General features: G+C 45.4%; 1 protein-coding gene across 3 annotated transcripts in view; it reads right to left on the bottom strand.

Moving 5' to 3' along the window:
- Positions 1 to 5,779: 5,779 nt before the first annotated feature.
- Positions 5,780 to 16,174, bottom strand: part of LOC131108757 (E3 ubiquitin-protein ligase HECW1-like) — a 56,360-nt gene continuing 45,965 nt past the window's right edge. For 2 of the 3 annotated variants that reach the window (XM_058060046.1, XM_058060045.1), the window contains 7 exons: positions 15,851 to 16,003; positions 15,687 to 15,785; positions 15,261 to 15,390; positions 14,828 to 14,974; positions 14,619 to 14,733; positions 14,293 to 14,491; positions 5,782 to 13,171 (listed from right to left, as the gene is read on the bottom strand). In XM_058060046.1, the coding sequence (XP_057916029.1) occupies positions 13,060 to 13,171; positions 14,293 to 14,491; positions 14,619 to 14,733; positions 14,828 to 14,974; positions 15,261 to 15,390; positions 15,687 to 15,785; positions 15,851 to 16,003 (955 nt within the window). In that variant the 3' untranslated portion in view covers positions 5,782 to 13,059. Of the gene's footprint in view, positions 13,172 to 14,292; positions 14,492 to 14,618; positions 14,734 to 14,827; positions 14,975 to 15,260; positions 15,391 to 15,686; positions 15,786 to 15,850; positions 16,004 to 16,174 lie in introns of all 3 variants that reach the window. The other variant, XM_058060044.1, reaches the window with a different exon arrangement.

The following is a 16,174-nucleotide window of genomic DNA, read 5'->3' as shown; positions in this document are numbered from 1 at the left end:
CAGCTGCTGTGGGCATCGAACTGCGACGGAGGCGCAGAGGGCCCGGCGAAGCGCTTCACAGCCTCCGAGACGACATCTACGAGAAGGTGTCCATCGTGTATGCCGACCGCACAGAGTCGGAACAGGAGGCCATTGGGGTGGAGATCTTCACCAATGCTTTAACAGATGCTGCGCTGGTGCAGCGACTTCTGGAGGAGAGGCCGGGCTCCCTGGCGGGGGCTTTCGAAATAGCCCGCCGCTACGAGTCGACACGAGAGGCCGCCAGAGCCGTAGCCCAGTCGGCACGTGCAAGTCCACACGTCCGGCCTGACGGGTTGAACAGAACAGCCGTCGTGCGCGAGGACGACAGCCCGACGTCAGGTGAGGTGCCAGTGGGGGTGGTCGACCACCTTTCCACCCAACCAGAGGGGGCGCCAAAAACAACCCGCACCCGTCCAGAGAAAAGAGGGGAAGGAACAAGGGCGACCCGGGGAAATGTTGTTTGTCACAACTGTAGTGGTGTAGGACACCTGAAGAGAGACTGCCCTTCACCCCGCCAACCCAACGCAAGGGCCCCCGGCGTTGACACCGCCCCACCTCCAGCCTCAGGTACTGTTGGCAAGCGGGGTACGGACACGGAGGAAATGAGTGCTTTAATAACTATCCACGGGGTGAGAATGCGGGCTTTGTTAGATTCCGGCGCCAGGAGGAATGTACTGCCCTTTCATCTGTTTGACTGTCTGCCCCCCGAGCTTAAACCCCAGTTGCGGTCGTCGGTTGTACGAGTTCTGCAGGGCATTGGCCACGGTAGTGTAGCCGTCTTAGGGGAGACTGATTTGCCCGTGGGTGTGGGAAGCAGAATGGTGAATGTAAACTTTATCGTGGCAGACACCTCCAATGGCACCGAAGCTATACTCGGCCATCCTTTCCTCCAACAAGCACAGGCCCAGTTAGACTATGGTCGTAGAGAGGCAGTTGTTTTTGGTGAAAGGGTGCCGCGTTTCGACCCTAGCCACGTAACCGAAACCTATATCGCCAGAGTAGCCCGGACAACGCTACTAAAGCCGGGTTGCGAATATGTGGTGCCAGTGGCGGTGGGCCGCCGGCGTGACATCAAGGAAGACGTGATGTTAAGCCCGACTAAGAGTTTTGTTGAGAAGCACCGGGTCTTGGTGGCTCATGTTGTCGTCCGGCCGCAACACTCCGCTACCGTACCTATGAGGGTTTTTAACCCAGGTACTGTGCCACTCACCTTAAGAAGAGGGGAGGTGGCGGGAATCATTCAGCCGGCCGAGGTACTAGAGGAGGGAGGAGCAGAGGAGTCAAGAACCCGTACCGAGTCTGTTAACGCCGGCACTCCCAGAGTGCCGAGTCATTTACAAACCTTATACTCGGAGAGTTGCGCAACACTGTCTGAGCCCGACCGGGCCGGGTTAGCCCATTTGTTGCAGACCCATGGGGACGTCTTTTCTGTAGGGCCAGGTGATGTAGGCCGTACTAATTTGGTGCAACACGATATACTACTGACCCCAGGGCCCCCTGTTAAACAACCCCCGCGCAGAATGTCCAACGAAAAACAGGCCGCGGCAGACCAACAATTGCAGCAGAGCCTGACGGCTGGCCTTGCGCACCCTAGTAACAGCAGCTGGGCCGCACCAATTGTCATGGTAAGGAAGAAAGATGGGTCCGCGCGCATGTGCGTGGACTATCGATCTTTGAACGAACGCACTATTAAAGACGCCTATCCTTTACCTCGCATTCAGGACACACTGGACACACTGTCAACGGCCAAGTACTTTAGTACCCTGGATTTAACATCTGGGTACTGGCAGGTGGAGATGACTCCGAGGGCCCGCAAAGCAGCTGCTTTTTGCACGAGGAGTGGGCTTTTTGAATGGAATGTGATGCCGTTCGGCCTCTGTAATGCGCCTGCGACATTTCAGCGACTGATGGACCGGGTGTTAGCCGGGTTGCAGTGGGAGACCTGTTTGGTCTACCTGGATGATATCATTGTGCTGGGAAAGGACTGCCCTGAAATGTTGGAACGGTTGCGTCAGGTGTTTAACAGGTTGCGCCAGGCTAATCTTAAGTTGAAGCCCTCCAAATGTTGCCTTTTCCGGCGGGAGGTGGCTTACTTGGGTCACATTGTCTCCGCTGAGGGCGTCGCTACAGACCCTCAAAAGATCCAAAAGGTGGTGGAATGGCCCACGCCCAAAAACGTCTCCGAGGTGCGCCAATTTATTGGTCTGGCATCATATTACCGGCGTTTTGTCGAGGATTTCGCCACAGTGGCTCAGCCACTGCACGAACTAACCAAAAAGTATGCACGGTTTCATTGGAACAATGACTGCCTGCGGGCATTTGAGGAGCTCAAGGGGCGTTTAGTCTCGGCACCCATTCTGGGTTACCCCCTTGATAGCGGTGAAATGCTCCTGGATACCGACGCGAGCGATTGGGGGATCGGGGCAGTCCTCTCCCAAGTTCAGGGGGGCGAGGAGAGGGTCTTAGCCTATGGAAGTAGAAGGTTATCTCCCACTGAACAGAACTATTGCGCTACTCGGCGCGAGCTTTTGGCGGTGGTGGAGTTCACTTCTCATTTCCGGCAATATCTGCTGGGACGACCCTTGACGGTCCGGACGGACCATAGCAGTTTGCGTTGGCTGACGAGGTTTAGACAACCTGAAGGCCAGCTGGCACGGTGGTTAGAGAAGTTGGCGGAGTACAACTTCCGGGTGCTATATCGCCCAGGTAAGCACCACCAAAATGCCGATGCTCTCTCGAGAAGGCCCTGCCCGGGGTCTTGTCCTTGTAACATCCGTGAGCCCCGCGTTTTTGACCAACTTCAAGATAAGGCCGTGCAGTGCAGCTTGGGGGTGGATTTTGACGATGTGGTCCCTCTAGTGGGGGTTGTAGAAGGTAACGATGACCAACAGTGCCCCCAGACAGACCCGGCGTCGTCGTGTCGCCCCCCGGGCAATAACAATGCTAACCAGGCAGACCCGAGTGTCTGCCGTGTGAGCGAGCAACAGGACGGCGCCCTGTTTTGCGGTTGGACCCCAGAGCAATTGGTGGACGCCCAAAAAGCAGACCCAGATGTTGCCCCGGTGACGCAGTGGCTAGGTGGGGGGAGTGGGCGGCCACCGTGGGTCGAGATAGCTCACCTCAGCCCGGCCACCAAAGCCTATTGGGCGCAATGGAAGAGACTGTACCTGAAAGATGGCCTCGTAGTGCGGAAGTATTACTCCCCCGAGGGGAGGGAGTTCCACCCCCAGATCCTGTTACCCCACACATTCCGCAATGCCATCATGGGGCAAGTACATGACGGACCTGTGGGAGGGCATTTCGGGGTCGAAAAGACACTCGCCAGGCTTCAGGCCAGATTTTACTGGTACAATATGAAGGACGATGTCACTGTATGGTGCCGTACTTGTGTCAGCTGTGCCGCCAAGGCTCGGCCCAAGAAGACCCCTCAGGCGTCCATGGGGACAGTGAGGGTGGGCTCCCCGATGGAACGAGTGGCCGTTGACCTAATGGGTCCCCTAAATGAGACAGAGCGCCACAACCGCTACATACTGGTAGTACAAGATTATTTCAGTAAGTGGGTGGAGGCCTACCCTCTCCCCGATGAGCAAGCAGTGACTGTCGCCGAGCGTATCACGACGGAGTGGGTGTGTAGGTACGGAGCTCCTCACAGCCTGCATAGCGACCAGGGGGCCAACTTCGAGTCAGCGGTATTCCAGAAGATGTGTGAACTGCTGGGAATTGACAAGACACGCACAACGTCGTTTCATCCCCAGTCAGATGGTCAAGTAGAGCGTTTCAATGCTACCCTGCAGAAAACATTGGCCACCACTGCGGAGCGCTGTCATTGGGACTGGGACCTAATGATTCCCTATGCAGTCATGGCATACAGAGCCACTCGTCACAGTTCCACAGGCCTCACCCCAAACATGATGCTCCTTGGGAGAGAAATAACAGAACCAATTGATTTGGTTGTCGGATTACCCCCGGATGGCGAGGATGTTAACACCCCTCCAGAGTATGTGGCGCAACTCAGGGAGCGCTTGGAACTTGCTCACCAGCTGGCTCGGGAAGCGCTTGGAAGATCTGTCGAACGAGCTAAAAGACAGTATGACAAGAACATATGCCAAACCCAGTACAGAATCGCTGATGCAGTTTGGTATCTGGTGAAGGGGACCAAGAGAGTGAGGAACAAAGTGCGCAAATTCCTACCCTCGTATGAGGGCCCATACTTCGTGGTGGGCGTGCTAGACGACATGGTCTACCGCATCAAGAAATGTCCAAGGTCCGCAGCCAAAGTAGTGCATCACGACAAGTTGAAGCCTTATTATTCACGGACACCGCTAGACAACACCTGGGCCCACAAGGACGCCGACAGCTGGTCACCGGTGGAGGTGTCGCCCGCCTTGCCGGACTCCAACGCCACGGCTCCTGATCACGGCCCCCTCGACCTGTGGGACACGCCGTCGGACTGTGGGGAACCATCAGCAGGAGGGGCTGCCCTGGGCTCCGACCCGGCAACATTGTCACCGGCGGGGGTGGACAGCGGCCGACCCCCAGTCCGTACGGAAGAGACGGAGACTCGGCCTCCCCTCGATCATCAAGCCAGACCGTCTTATACGACCCCCACCCCGCCACGAAGGGGCCAGCGGGCTCGCAGGTCACCCAGACGGCTTGGGGACTGGGTTCGCCGGTCCACCTGAAGGATGTAGCCTGGGGAGGGGTGTAGGCGGATCGCTGCCCCCCCCAGAGCAAAAGAGTTCAAAAGAAGATGTTCACACTTGTGTATTTAAAAAAAAAAAAAAAAAAAAAAAAAAAAAAAGAGAAGTGAGGCATTTTAAATGCATTGGAATTGTTAGTTTCTTCCTTTGAAGGTGCTCTACCATGTATGTTGAAGAGATTTGGTTCTTCACTCCCATTATTGATAAGCTATGGTTCTTCTAGCTTAGGGAGCTTGTCACGTATATACGTATCTGTGGGAAATGTATACATGCGGGAAATCGTTAAAGTGTCCTGGAGCGATGTTAAGGGCCTAATCATCATCCAGAGTGGGGGTAGTGTTGCAGGCATGTGGTTGGCCAGCTATGTGGGGCGGGTTGGGCATGACCTGTGAACCAGGAAGTGCGGGTGATGGTGGTGTGTGCTGTGCTCTGGTGGTGGGAGAGTCGGAAATAAAGTTGACTGGAAGCAGCCGTGTTGTTTTTCTCTGCCCAAGTCAGGCCGCCCCTTACCACGGTTCGGGGCTGAACACGCTGACAGGTAACACTAGCATTAGCTATTTAGCATCGAACTAGCGAGGGGAAGATCTTCAACATACCAACATTATAGCGATGTGATTGATCCCATTTTTATGATGTATTGTACAAAACTACGGCAGGAACAACATCAAATGAAAAGCACTAAATGAATACAGAGCCACCATCCCAGAGAGTGTGTGAATCACAATCACAATGATGCACATTAGCGCATCAGTCATCAAATCTTACCTTTATGCATTCCCACATAGTATCAGCATTTGGGAGCAAATATGAGGTGAAAGAAAAAGGGGGGCATGACATCCAAATACATCCATACGTCCCTCTGTGCTTCGGAGAACGGTAGACGGTGCGTTCAATGACTGTCAAAAAAGTAGTGCAAATCGCAGTTTGCATTAAACTGGGATTACTAATGAATAGTTACAGTATTGTAATCAAATAATATTTACAGTGATATAATTATTATTTTGTATGTATTTTGTATGTGTTTTAAAAGTGAAATGAAATTACATTGCGTTTGCAATATTTAGGTATTTGACAGTCACAAGCTGGCAGGAACCAGTCAGCTTTCGACCCGCAGGAGTGGAGGTTTACATTTTATTGTTATTGTTATAATTGCTCTTTAAACAAACAAAAATATGTCTGATATATTGTTGGAATAAAACTGTATATATCATGTACTCACATTCAATAAGCTTGTTTCATATTATCCAAGTTAATATCATGTAATCACATTCTTCATATTATCCAAGTTACTATTACATGCACATAGATCACACGCTTGCATAACTCATCACATTCCTTTAGACACTCAATAACAGGATGTCTCCTTGAGACATTCTGCTTTCTCAAAATAAGCCTATCTGTTTTTGCTTTCTCAAAATATGCTTGATGTTGAAACCAGTCTCAACCGTGTGAACTGTTCCCCCTCCCTTAGACGATTGAGACCTATGTAATAGGGCACACCTAAACTCTAATTAATAAAAAGAAGGAGAGCAGAGACTGTTTTCAGAGTAGGTTGGATGAATGTTACTGAACAGTCTCTGATCACTCTCCTTGCAAGCCTATATCTCACGTCTTTGTGTCTTCTTTCACAGTTGGTGAAGTTGGTGATAATGTTTTGGGTTTAACCCTAACATATATGTATGTGTATATGTATATCTGATTACTTGAAAAAAAACCACAATTATCAGCTGCAACTACATTTAGAACCCTGCTGCATTCTCCAGCTTGTGAGGACACACTACGCATAAAAGAATACAACCAATTTTTTCTCCATAAATTATTTAATTTTAATGACCACAGTGCGAAACACTGCTTTAACTTCATACTCAATGTCAGCAAATAAACAAAGTCTACTTGTTGAGGTTTACAGACATTTTGTGTGATGATATTTGACGGACTGCCTGAGCATTGACGTGTCTGTCACAACGTTAACATGATTGACATACAATATGTGAATAATCCACACAAAACACTGCAATAAAAATGCATGCTTCAGTATTCCAGTTAGCAATCTGTACCGTTTGTAACATCAAAACCCGTCACATTACTTTATGAACCCATATGAACAAAAAAACAAACAAACAAATATCCAAAATCAATGAATCTCCATCTCCAATGTCTACATGGACGGTATTGTTATCAAAGTGAAGGGGAGACTTGAATTAATGTGAATATTTACATATGCTACTGTGTAAATCAATGCTGCTTATCCAGTGAGTTTTAGTGGCAGAAGAATCATATTTTGTCTCTTGGAATGGCGAACCAAGTGAGATCAAGGTTGTTACACTCGTCTTTTGTTTTAAGAAATGACTGATGGCATGGTTCCAAACATCAGTTACGTTTCCTTCTTGATTACAACTGATTGATTTCATCAGTTACCATAACAACACCAACACACGTTCCGAGTCGGGATGTAGTCATGAACGAGTCGTTCAAACCTCAAGAGGTTTTTTTTTTTTTTTTTACACTGAATGGGAACTCGAGGATACTTGTATCTTGTGTTTCAGAAGATCCTGTCACTAACTTGTTCACTAACACACCGCTAGGGAAGGAAACGTGAATCAATTTTGCGACTGTTACGCTGACTGCATTTGTGAATGAAATCAACTCTCCTTTCTCCTTCCTACCCGTGCTGCACCACTGAGGGTGACACGAAGACTCGAGTTTCACTGACTGATTGTTACACCAGGAAGACTCGAGTTTCACTGACTCAGGGTATGCAAAGACTGAAGTTTCACTGACTAATAAGTGCTCAATGAAGACTAACTCTCTGCTACAGCAAGTCTAGCAAGTTTCACTGACCTCAGAGTGCTCGATGAAGACTCGAGTTCCACTGACTCAAAGGTGCCCAAAGACTAAAATTTGACTGACTCATGTGTGCTCGACAGACTCCAGTTTCATCAACTAAACGGGTACTCAATAAACACTCCAGCTACACTGACCCCCGGCTACTTGACGAAGACTCAAGCTTCACTAACCCACGGGTGCCCAAACACTCGAGTTTTTGACTTTCACCAACTCCAGGGTGCTTGATCATGTCTAGAGTTTTACAGACTCACGGGTGACGCAACACTTGAGTTTCTGTGTCGTACGGGTGGTCGATGAAGACTTGACTTTCACTGACTCACAGGTACTAAACAAAGACTCTGGTTTCGCTGGCTCACCGGTACTCAAAAGACTTGAATTTCATTGACTGTTGAAAGAGACCAAAGAAACGACAAACAAAAACCCGTAAAGGTTGGAATGGATCATTTCTGGCTCTTCAGCTGGTTGGACAGACAGTCCGGACCTCAAACTTCACTGACTGACGGGTACTCGACGAAGACTCACATTACACTGACTCACGATTCCACAACAAAGACTCAATTTTTACTAACTCATAGGTGCTCGTCACATCTACTGCTTGGTTGCCAGTCTGTGAGTTTCTACGCATGCGCTTTGTGACGAATGAAGCGAGTAACCGATTCACTACCATGTGTGACTAATAAGAACTTGAACCAGTAAAAGGAATTGAGTTTACCACCAGGAGCGCCCAGTACTGTGGTCTGAAATGGTGATATGAAAAGGTGATATGCAAAACGTGTTCATGAAGTATTATTCCCCCCACCCTTACAGACCAGTGTTCAATGAAGGTTTTAGAAGATCCTGTCACAGATGTCTTGTTACATGCAGCATTGAAACAACCATCAGATGTTAAAAGAGCAAAAAGAGAGAGAACAAAATGCACCAAATGAGCTGATTTGCTGTAACGGATAACAAGTGAGCTACCTTAATAATATAAAAGACATAAATATCAAAATGCAAAGGTTTCCAAAATGAAGGCAAGCTCTTATGATAAAAAGATTGTGAAGAAAGTAAAAATTAACATAATAATTATAAATACAATACCATATAAATAACAGTACAAAACATTTTTGCAAAAAAGATCGAAATTTGCAACATAATCCACCCTTCCCTTTGTGTATTTTGTGTCATTTCAGCCTCAGCACTGCAAAGCACTGTAGTGCACTGTAGTGTTCTCTGTGTGGTTGCTAGTATGACTACATGTTGCATTATTGGACTGTACCGCTGATATGTTGCCATGAAACAAGGATAGCACAGTGCACAGTCAATTTAAATACGTTTGACCCCCTAAAACTTCATGGTTTTCACAATGCTTCCAATACAGTTGCATTGACCTGAGTAGCGGTTGACGGAAAACAGTGGAACCTCCCGAGTCCAACGTCACAGGCGTTTCACCCCGAAATATGCCTCAAATGTCAATCAAATGGAGTCACCATGCAGTACAAATATATATCACAAGATTTGATTAATTGCAGCAATATCAGTCCCTCTTATTATTGTTCGTCTCTTCAATTCTACATGAAAGAAACCTCTAATGGGACGTCCTGGAGAACAGTTGATGGAGAACCAAAGCAATCCAAACCCATGACGTGCGTCCTCATATAAAGACAAGTCAATTCTTTACTGGGAAGGAGCTGGTAGAATCGGGGCATCAGAGCCAATTCGTCCTGTATGGCAAGGCTCACTGGGGGACGTGAACAGCGAGGACGGAGAGTCAATTGAAACAATGGTTACCATTAGTTGCCATTAGTTGGTATTGTACACCTTTACATTCTGCTAGCTCATTAGTGTGTAGCATCTTATATATGACCTCATGGAAAAATACTGGGACAAGAGGCGCACAGAAGCTTCACTTTCACTTTCTAGAGGGGCCAATCTTCATTGATATTAACGTAAATACTGTATTTTCTGGACTATAAGTCGCTCCAGAGTATAAGTCACACAAGACCAAAAATGCATAATTATGTAGAAAAAAATATATACATAAGTCGCACTGGAGTATAAGTCACACTTTTTGCGGGTAATTCATTTTAACTACTTGACCAACACAGATATTCGTCCCCTTGGAAGGCAAGTTCTAACAATAAAAGAATAGAGAACAGGTTGAATGAGATATGCTAACACAATGCTTATTCAGCTACACGAAAAATAAACATGAACAGAAAAGGTGTCCAGTGTTTATGTAACATAAACAGTTTTTTCATTTATAAGTCGCTCTGGAGTATAAGTCACAGGGACAGCCAACCTATGAAAAAAAAATGTGACTTATAGTCCGGAAAATACGGTATATTGCTCTCATTTTTAATAGAAATTGAAAACCTTTTCAATTGTGTGATCTTTGACTATAATTCTCTGATAGCAACGCCGTCCGAAGAACCAGGAAGAAAGGCTGAAGAGAAGCAACAGCCATTACAGTACGAATGGACTGTTTTGGCGCAGCGTACAGTGTGCGTACAGTGTACCTACAGTGTACCTACAGTGTACCTGGTTTCTGTAGTAGAATACCAGCAATTGTTTTGATAACAGTATTGCATATCATTGTAACCATTGTTACTGCTTTTCAGTCAGCTTCCATAATTGAGGCATAGTTTATTTAGAGAAGCACAGATGGAGACAGAGGTTGCATATGTTGGCTCAAAGCCCATTTGTACGTAAGACCAGAACCCCAACCCTACACACAAAACCCTAAAAGACCCTAGATCAGGGGTGGGCAAACTACGGCCCGGGGGCCACATGCGGCCCACCAAGCGTTTGAATCCGGCCCGCCAGTTGCTTTCTAAGTAACTTCAACTTTTAACATACAAACTGGCAACATGACTTGCAAGTCGGATGTCTGATTTAGTAAAAAATAAACAACAAAACTGTAAAATTAAATGACATAGTTTGATGTGGTGTGATGTTTAAAGTGCTCCTAAAAAAGGGACATGAGAACATACAACTGATATAGGATAACACTTTTACAGATAAAATTAGACAAATAATTCAAGTAAAATGATAAGCATAAAATAGTGTGTGTGTGTTAAATATATGTTCTGGCCCCCCAGACAATTTTGTTAACTCAATGCGGCCCTCGAGTCCAAATATTTGCCCACCCCTGCCCTAGATCAATAAACTTTGGTTGTAACTTCTGAAAGACTAGACCCTAAAAAATAAACAACAAAACTGTAAAATTAAATGACATAGTTTGATGTGGTGTGATGTTTAAAGTGCTCCTAAAAAAGGGACATGAGAACATACAACTGATATAGGATAACACTTTTACAGATAAAATTAGACAAATAATTCAAGGAAAATGATAAGCATAAAATAGTGTGTGTGTGTTAAATATATGTTCTGGCCCCCCAGACAATTTTGTTAACTCAATGCGGCCCTCGAGTCCAAATATTTGCCCACCCCTGCCCTAGATCAATAAACTTTGGTTGTAACTTCTGAAAGACTAGACCTATCATGTGGTTTGAGCGTCAGTGTTCCCCAGAAGCTACCCACTATGAGGATTACAGTGCAAGCTGACTGTGTTGCAACACAGCAGGACCAGAGATGTTTAGTAGCACTCCATGCTTGAAGATCCCGTAGATTTTGGACTGGTGGACATTGGTGAACCTTGGCAATTCTTTCTTGTTACTATGAAACATTTGACTGTGTTGACAATGAGAACTAAAGCCACGAGTCAAATACTGCAGACTGTGGAGCCTCTGCAGTCTACAGTGGTCTTCTAAAACCTGGACGTCGTACATCGCTGAGTTCAACCACATTTTGGGGCGGCGGGAAGAATAAATTGAATAATAAATAAAAGACAGTTGGAATGTAGACAACAAAGTGAGCCTCGTCTTTGACATTTAACATGATTGGTTGCCTTCATTTTACACTTATTGACCGTTGGCAACAGTCACACATAGTTTCTATTTCCATGATTTCTTATGTGGGTTAGGGTGGAGGTTCGAGGTTACATTACAGTTAGGGTCCGTATTTTGGGTTATGATTAGTTGTGTTTTTACTTTCTTGGGATTTGTTGTTGCTGATTATCTGAACAATCTTTTCTAAACTTACTGATATTGCATAACGAGAGAAAATGGCTTCATTCTTTTTCTTTTATATACAGTCACACACCCCCCCATTTCTACCCAATATAGTAGAAATAATAATAGAAAATAAGCCATTTTAGACGTAAATAAGATTAGTCTCACACGTTAGCATTGAAAGCTAATTCCCAGACCGTTTCTTAAAGGGGTACGCAACAAGTCAGCGACCGTGTTACACTTCATATCATGTTCTCTGAGTGGTTTACATTTCTACTTTCTTTTATTTAGCCATTTTTATGCTTAATTTAGGCAAACAAGACATACCATTTTCTTTAATATGAATTCCTTTTTACTAATCACGAAACAGCAAGCATTTATTAATTAATTGTGACAGAGTGAGGTTGTGGCGTTTGAACCACGATGTGGTGAGGGACGACTGTATTGTAATTTTGGTCGCGCCAGAAGATGTTTTTATTGACTACATAGACTGTAGTTAGGGTTTGATTGTAAACTTGCAGTGGTCACCCCAACATTCATTCATCCAGATTCAATGTCAGTTGTGATTCTTTCTTTGGCACCTACCTTATTCATCATATTTACTGTTACATATTGCTGTATTTTAGCATTTTAATGATTATTATTATGCATGTCCATAAGAGGACAGTGTTTGTACATGTCTGTGTTTCTGGCCAATAAACTACCTGAGAATGAAAACCATTTGTTAGTTTTTGTTAGTTTTGAATACCCTTATAATTTATACCTTTAGATTATAAAACATAGAAGATAAATATCTGCAATCATAAAGAATATTTGAACTTTTTCTCATTTGTATAGAATTGATTGTTACTTTTGTAACAGCTTCTGCAAAATTAATTTGTGCAGCTTTTGTTTGACATTGATTTTAAAAGAGTACCACAATTACCTAAGGGATTAATAAAAGTGAGAAAACATTACAGTACATTACATTTGTTGGATGGATTCTACACATTAGTGAAGTCCAGTGACCAGGGACCGTCAGTGAAGGACTGAGGTCTATGACGACCCCAATCAATGTTGTTTACCTTTAAATCATGATGCATACTGGATACTTTCCGATGACTTTCTGATGAATTTCATCAATAGCTTGATATATATGTAATGTTTGCTATTATTAGTTGTGTTAGTGTCTGCCAGTGTATAGTTGATGCATCTGTTTTTCAGTATTGATTCCACTGGAAATGCCCAAATATGTCCAAATGGGCTACTTCCTGTCCCAAACCCCAAGACTACTAATATACAGTACCATAACATTCATTTACATACTGTAGGCCAACATCTTTGTTCAGCAGGTCTCCACAATCAGAAAATCCAGGCTCTGTGTTTCTTGTGAGTGTTTCTTCCTCACAGCCAAGCGAGTGCTCCAACATGACGTCTGTGTCGTCAATTGCTTTGTTGTCTCACTCCAGACCAAATGTGCTGGTTTCCTCCACCGCAGTCAGCAGTTTCTCGTACAACATGGTGTACGAAGGATATGGGGGCAGGTCAAGACGGTTAAAACAGGTATGGGCCCTGAGTCAGTGAAAGAGAACACAAAAGGCACCTTATGGTCATTTTTAGAAGGATTATATGCAATATAAAACAGTCAAGTTACCTTTCTTACTATGGGAAGCGCATTCTGACCAGACCAACGTCTTTAACATCAGGCATGGACTGACAAAAATGTGGCTGCCAGTTTGTGTCTTCAGCCCCTCTGAGCACCACCAAGTAATAATTTCCATTTCCACACCAGTATGATCGGCACTGGTGATGTGTCTTGCCCAACGACACAACAACGGTGACTGGATGGACAAAGTTTCTGGACGATCAGCTCATGTTTCACGACAGTCTAAGTCCAGCTCACGTTCCCTATTAAAAGTGTGAACAATCCAAGGCTTGGTGAATTCTGCTTCACAATCATAGTATGAGCGACTTCGCTATGAACGCTTGGCCGCCACAAGCTAGTTATCACTGTGGTAACTTTTCTGACACATGCGGTCTTGAAACTCGTTAGGCCCCGCTTTCACAGCTTGGACTCATACACAAGAAGTTTCTGTCCTCCCTGAGCTCCTTGGGCTTGTAGCCCATCCCAGCTGACTTTGGAGTGAAGGCTAACTACACCATGGACGGTTGGGTTAAACCTTGCTTGGTCCTGGTCTAGAGTAGAAGAGTCAAGCACCTCCTTTCCTCCACTAGGAAGTTTTAGCACTTGTGCTCCCGAGGCTGAAGGGTACGTCTTAGTTTCTCCCAGTTGGCGGTTCTGCAAGTCAATTCGGCAGAAGTTCCAGAAAACTGACAGTTCTGTAGCCAACAAAGTTTCAGTTCTGGCTCAGAATCCCCAACAGCGGAACTGACAGGAGATAGGCAGCAACTCTACTGGCACAGCAAATGGTGACTCCCAATCATCTAGGTTCTCACACACACACTTGACTCGTGTGATACCAGCTGATGACACCCTGGACCGGTTGCCAGTCACTCACAGAGCACATAGAGACAGACAAGCACTCAACCATTAATAATAACTAATCTGCCTCTTGCATTACTTTTGATAAGGCCTTTTCAAATTGAACCTCAGTTTCATTCTATAAACTTTATATATAACTTTATATATTATATAAACCTCAGTTTTATTATATAAAAAAGCTACCAAATACCTTGGTAGCGAAGTAACTTTGCCCCATTTCTCGATGCAGAAGCGTCGCAGTCCATTGGAGCCCCGCAGGGCAGCAAAGCCTTCGTACGGCACGCTGGACGTCCCAGTTACAAACTGCAAGAGGCGGAGACGCTGCTCATTGTTGAAACGCTCCACAGCGGCCCAGAACCAGCGCATCACTATGTGGCCGTCATGGTAACCTAGTGGATAGCACATTAAACACAGACAAGACTGTCAGACCAAAACGTAACCCCTTATATGACAGCTTTGTGTTACTACTTTGTGTTGATATCATATATAATTAGGAAATATGTGGATTGGACACACCTCCCCTGTACTCGGTATTGCTCCTCCAGTCACTGAGGTCAATCTCCACAGTACCGGCAATAACCAGCTCCAGCTCCCTGGCATCAAACACTGACACCAGCCTGGAGTCGACCACCTGTGTGACAAAAACACAAGAGGCAGTGTGTTTAGGGTGTGTTGTTGTGTGGTGATGGCGTTGCCTACCATGTTAAAGAGAAAATACTGCGTACCTCGTAGAAGCCTCGGACTAACGCCTCAGTCTGTTGGACCACCCCTCTTTCCACCCTCCACTTAGTCATTCGTTCAATGTAATCCTTTTTGTTCTTCTCGGTCACCTGGAGGTTTGAGCCTCCGGACTTTAATTCCCGTTCTGTCACCTAGCAACAATGTGAGAGACGTGATCCCTGATACAATAATCTGTATTCAGTATACACACACAATGGATGGAGTCATTCATCTGCTTCTGTACCCAACTTTTAGAATGCAACTTTTGAGTGTTTGACTTGTGGGTCACAACCCACAAGTCAAACACTTTGCCCACCTCTGATCTAGGCTGTTGCTTAAACGCTTGCAATTTGTGCCTGAGAGCCAAGTTAACTTCTGTTTTCAGACAGACCATATCCCCATGCCTGTATTGCTGTCCATCTATACACACACACAGACCTGGCCAAAGACCTCCTCATTGACAGTGAACGTGAGGTCCAGGATGTCAGTGATGTCATTGTCCTTCATCCACTGCAAAGATTGGTGGAACTCCTCATCCAGGTACTCCAGATCAGAAAGGTCAGTTGGCCTGTAAGATACACAAATGCACATGACCCACACTACTTTGATTCCATTCCAGTTAACATACTCACACTAGGCCACGTGTTCTTTGGACAATGGATAGAGGCTTTAATGATTGGACTATGTATGGGAGTGGCATGGACAATGGGGTATGTTGGTCCAGCTATGACTAAGAACAATGGTGTGATGGCTGTTGGGGAGTACGAGAATATTGTGATGGAAGATGGAAGACACTATTTTCAGAAATGTTAATGGAAAAAAAGAATGAAGTTGTAGAGATGTGATTTTAACGTGGCTACTCACAGCCTGAGCAGGGCCTTGTAGAATGGTCTGGTGAAGAAAGCATCCAGGAGGTATTGATGAATAAGAGCCAGACCCAAGATGCGCCCACTGAAACGGAACCTAGGAAAGACAAAGGTTGTTTACAAGACGATCAGTAAGTCAATGCTGACAATAAACCAACTTACCATTCCAGATGGTTCTCAACAAACGCAGACATGGGGCTGATTTGAACAGTATAGGTGTCATTTGCGGAGTATTCAAACAGTCCGTAGTATGGATTAAACAACTCCTGAGACAAAAGGAAGAAAAACTCTCTGGATGGGCCACTGTAATCTAACCTGAAAAGACAAAAACAAGGGAGGGAATTTGAATTACTCCATTTGGACATACAGTACCGTCCTATAAACAAAACAGTGCAGCACTTTGTACAAGCTACAAAAATATTGGAAACTATTACAATTACTAACTATTACCAAATATTACGAGAGGCTTGACGGGAAGCAGTACCC

This window comes from Doryrhamphus excisus, chromosome 21 (genome assembly GCF_030265055.1).
Source record: "Doryrhamphus excisus isolate RoL2022-K1 chromosome 21, RoL_Dexc_1.0, whole genome shotgun sequence".
NCBI classification, from domain to species: domain Eukaryota; kingdom Metazoa; phylum Chordata; class Actinopteri; order Syngnathiformes; family Syngnathidae; genus Doryrhamphus; species Doryrhamphus excisus.
This window is presented reverse-complemented; position numbering and strand designations above follow the sequence as displayed.